Source organism: Penaeus japonicus, unplaced genomic scaffold (assembly GCF_977035675.1).
Source record: "Penaeus japonicus unplaced genomic scaffold, GWHDUDI00000001_assembly GWHDUDI00000012, whole genome shotgun sequence".
In the NCBI taxonomy this organism is placed as follows: Eukaryota; Metazoa; Arthropoda; class Malacostraca; order Decapoda; family Penaeidae; genus Penaeus; species Penaeus japonicus.
Window position 1 is genome coordinate 29,108,312 of NW_028234414.1, and position 5,000 is coordinate 29,113,311.

The 5,000-nt window shown below is 43.0% G+C and overlaps 1 protein-coding gene across 6 annotated transcripts in view; it reads right to left on the minus strand.

Annotated features, from left to right (window-relative positions):
* Nucleotides 1-5,000, minus strand: part of LOC122251254 (nephrin) — a 197,541-nt gene that overhangs the window by 45,926 nt on the left and 146,615 nt on the right. For all 6 annotated transcript variants that reach the window (XM_086542671.1, XM_086542670.1, XM_086542669.1 and 3 more), the window contains exon 10: nt 4,683-4,811. In XM_086542671.1, coding sequence (XP_086398797.1) covers nt 4,683-4,811 — 129 coding nt within the window. The remainder of the gene's footprint in view (nt 1-4,682; nt 4,812-5,000) is intronic.

The following is a 5,000-nucleotide window of genomic DNA, read 5'->3' on the forward strand; positions in this document are numbered from 1 at the left end:
TGTACTGATTAACTTCTTTCTCTCTTTCTTTCGCGTATTTTGCAATGGCCAAGCCAGCCTTCCATGTAATCCCGAGGTGTGAAATCCAGTCCTTGTAGCGCCCTCCGTTTGTTCAGGCTGTCATGTAGACTTTGTTAACCCAGGCGGTGACTGATCGACTGAATTCACGCCAGGACACCGGGGCTTCTGCACACCTGCGATCGGGGCGGGGGGGGGGGGACGCGAAGGCGAGCATTGCCCGGGGGGGAAATATTCTTACCAGACACTGACCGACGCGGAGGCAAGCGTAAGTTACGCAGTGTGTGCAAATGCGCTCCTGAGCGAATTCTGGCGTGGACGCGGCAGGGCGCATGTGGCCGCTTTGGGGCGAAAGGGTCTCTATGTGCAACAGAGTATGGACGCGGACCCTTTCCTAGTCAGTGCTGGTGATGACAAGCACAGCAGCATCTGGATCTCTCTCTCTCTCTCTCTCTCTCTCTCTCTCTCTCTCTCTCTCTCTCTCTCTCTCTCTCTCTCTCTCTCTCTCTCTCTATATATATATATATATATATATATTATATATATATATTATATATACATATATATATATATGTATATATATAAATATATATATATAATATATTATATATATATATATGTGTGTGTGTGTGTGTGTGTGTGTGTGTGGGTGTGTGTGTGTGTGTGTGTATATATACATATTTATATATATATACTTTATATATATATATATATGTATATATAAATATATATATATATACATATACATATATATGTAGGTATATTTGTGTATATGTATGAGTATCTATATGTATATGTATACCTATATGCATATGCATATGTATATGCATATATACATATATACACACACAAATATGTATATATATATAAATATATATATATATAAATATTTATAAATAAATAAATAAATATATATATATATATATATATATATATATATATATATATATATATATATACATATATCGTGTGTGTGTGTATGTGTTTTCGTTAAAGTATGCCGATTTCACAGTCCCGAATTTTTTACTGTAGGAGTGTAACATACTTGAAAACGGTACCTGTTGGCGCAGAAAATCATGAACTCGCGCCACCCTCGTGGCTGCAGGTATATAGTTCAGTGGCTGCAACAACTAATTGTTCGAGTTTTCGTGATGCCTTCTTGACCCCGCCACACCGAGGTCAAGATCACGGACGCGTAATCCCCTTCGACTCCGCCTAATCGCTCGCTCTGGCGATTCCACTTCGCCGCGGCTTTCCCGCCCTTCTCCTCAGATGCAGACAGCCGATCTCGCTCTCCAGTCCTAATGAGGCGCTAAGTTCAACTTGCGGCGCGATGCATTTTACAGTTTTCGCCATAACAATGGGGGAGACTTATAAGGGGAAAATGTTGGACGCGGGGTTGGCAACACTGGTGGCAGTAGGAGGGCACTTCTAGGCTTCCTCCGGCGGGAAAACGTTCCACTGTGTTTCGACTCGCTCCAGATTACAGCGTCTGTCCGAACGGACGACCCCGTCTGTCCGTTCGGCTGTGTTAATATTCCATCTAGATTAAATTCAGAAGATGCTGTAGGATCGTGTGGATTCAAGTGCGGATATCGCCGAGACCATCAGAGTCCCTACTGTTGCCAGACACAGAGGCGTCATTTCTATTCTCGGGGTAGCCTTACACTCCTGCACCGCCGCAGGGTTTGGTGTTTACACGCAGGAAGTGATATCAGCTAGAGATCGTAATACACGGAATTTTCGCCAAAAAGTGCCATTAACATTGAACTGGCGAGTGGCTGAAGTGACAGGAAACGTTACAAAGGCGACCATCTTGAGTTCGAACTGCTGACTTTACTGTCATCTTCGTAAAATACGTTGTGTCATGCTTCATATGTAACTTATGATCACTGAAGTATTTCCATGCACAGATCCAGTCACTGTTTCATTAAAGAGTGACTTCATTTACGCTCCTTACTTTGTATGTAGTATTCTATAAATAAAATTCCCTATTTATATAGAATTGTAATAATGTACAATATATGTGCTATGTATATTATTATTATTATTATTATTATTATTATTATTATTATTATTATTATTATTATTATTATTATCATTATTATTATTATTATATAGGCTTATATATATAAATAAATAAATACATATACTTATACATGTAAATGTGAGCGCGCGCGCGTGCGTGTGTGAAACTTAAAAATATCTGTGTACGTATTTACAAATACACACATGAACCTACTAATACATATACTTACACATGGAAAAGGAACAACTACCGCAAAGGAAAGGACACTGCGTTAATAAGAAAATGAATAACACTTTAAGGCCATATTTCACCATCTGAAGAGCACCAGCCTTTAAATCATTTTCCATTTTAGTTGCCGCAGAATTGTAAAGATTTATCGGTCGCCTTCGCCCGGAGGCCCCACACTGCCTTGCCCCACCTGTCCTTGGCAGCCTGGTTCTCCATGCTTAAAATATTCATCCTTGCACTTCCTTCCATAGAGACCCTTTTCGAGAGTTTTGTAACACTCTAAGTGAACTGTAAAGGTCATATCTTCTGGTGTATGTATATAACATTTGGAAGGAGGGAAAATTCTTCACAATCTAGTTTTAAAGGTGGATTCGGTAGTTTATTATTTAAACGGTCCATTAATGTTATCCTTTATCTTGACAGATATGATGAGGTGAAAGACAAGGGAGCGATCTCGACCCATTGAAAGTGACAGCAAGTATGGCTCTTACGATCCAATGCGCAAGGGTCATATTCCATATGCTCAGCGTGGAGGGCAAGACACAAAAGGGACCTACCGACATACGACTTTCTTAGCAAGAGGACATTTACCGCAGCTACAAGAAAATTTCAAGGTGATGGCGTCCCATTTTCCTTGAACCTCACACACGAAGGGGGGACGAAGGAAAATTGCCGAGACGACGATAATCTCTCTCTTCCCTCCATGATCACACTTTCCAGGTCGGAAACGGCGGTGAATTTAACGCGCCGGCTGTGTAATAAAAACAAAAAAGTGGAATGCGAATATTGGCAACGGAGAGGGGAACGCCATAGTGAAAATTGGTACTGTGACACTGGAGAATAATCCCCCATAAATCACCGTGGTAACAACGATGTTTTTTTGTGGCCGTAATCCCTCCTGATCCCTGACACAGCGCCGCCGTAGAACCCTCCCCGCCATCATTATTCTCAAGGAGCAAAATCGCGGATAATTACAATAAGGGCGAATTCACCTTGTGCGCGTGAAAAAAGGAGTATGTGATCAGCGTCTCTCGGTTATATTTTGTTTAATAATCACTCCTAAATATTTTTCTCTCAACATTTTCTTCCCTCTGCCTAAGGAACCTTTTTTTTATCTAACCTCTCCAGACACCGGGAAGTTTGTGGTTGTCTATATTAAGGCCACGTTGCCATTTCCGACGCCCGGAGCCGAGAAGGAATTTCATGTCTTCTTTCGCTCGGACACTCTAATTATTTTGGCTCCAGGAGGAAATGTCTCGCGGACTTGGCCCTTGGTGCATGAAGCAGGCGGAGGGACACTTCGATCACCCTGGCAACGCCTCATGAGCCACTTTATAAAAACGCGAGGACGAGCGTTTCGGGGTCGCCTTCTGAGGCAAAAGTGACGCTCGCGCACAACTTGCCATTGTCGTAAAGCAAACGAACTCAGCGGGCGTGGCAGCCGGGGAAGAGCGAACCCAGCGGAGCCCCAGGAATGGGAGGTCGTAACTGCTACACGCCCACGAGAAGGACAGCAGTACCGACAAATAAGCAACGTTATCATCGCGGGTTGAGGAGAATTTTGGAGTTTAATCGAGTGCGTCGTGAAAACCGTAAATATTATGCTAATTAGCGCAATACTACTTTCATTTGAATATCTGGTTCCTACGCGAGATACCCTCGCTCCTTTCACTGATATTCACATACGAAAAAATCCTTTTTAATTTTGGCTTAAGTTCTGAGTGCAATGTAGGTGAATACATTAGCATTACCAAGGAGTGCGCTAGATTCCAGGCGGGGCATAGAAGCGTTCATTACTTTTTAACGCACACTCAGTCTCGGATTCTCGGGAGATGAATAGGAAATGCTTGGATGACGACGGAGGTCCCAGGCTCTTGCCAATCTATGATGGCTCGCATCTGAAACAAGCTGCAATTACCCACTTTACATTTAAATTGGCTTTAGCACTCACAGGCCTCCGGTTGTTTGTAAGTTGTGCGCCTCGAAAAGCCTAGCTGGCAGTCCTGATCACGCCAGAGGAAATGGAGACCTATGATAACTGATCTTTACGCGTAGCTGTTTTTTGCAGGGTTTTATCAAAGCTCCATAACTAGAGCACTCTAATTTCATAATATTTCCAAACTTCCTGGATATCACGTGCCTTCCGGTGGACTGGCCTTGACTTCTGACAAAAATTGCTCGCAAACATTTTTGAGGTTTGATGATCACGCCGAGGAATAGAAGTCGTTCCCCACATTTCCCCCCTCAAAAACGCCTCTCCTCCTGCATCTTCCTTTGGATTCTTTCGCAATGTACCTCAAATCCGGTAGACAAATTGCAATTAACATGATAAAACTTTTCACCACAGCAGTGCAGCTAGCGCGAGTATACTATACCTGGCAGGAAATACATTTCTAGGGGTACTTACAATTGACGTGGAGAGTGACAGATTGCGTGACATCTTTTTGCAGGGCGGTGTTTTTCGCTTGGCACGAGTAGGTGAGGCCATCGTCGGCAGCTGTCAGGTTGAGCGCTAACACGTTCGTCACGCGTGTGCCTGAAAGACAAAGAAAACATTATTACAACGAAAACGGGTTCTTCACACAGAGATAAACCAATGTAGATAAGGAGAGGAGGAATGAAAAAAAGAAAAAATGAAAAGGGAGGACATGGTCAGTGAGGAGAGAGAGGGAGGGAGGAAGAGAGAGAGAGAGAGAGAGAGAGAGAGAGAGAGAGAGAGAGAGAG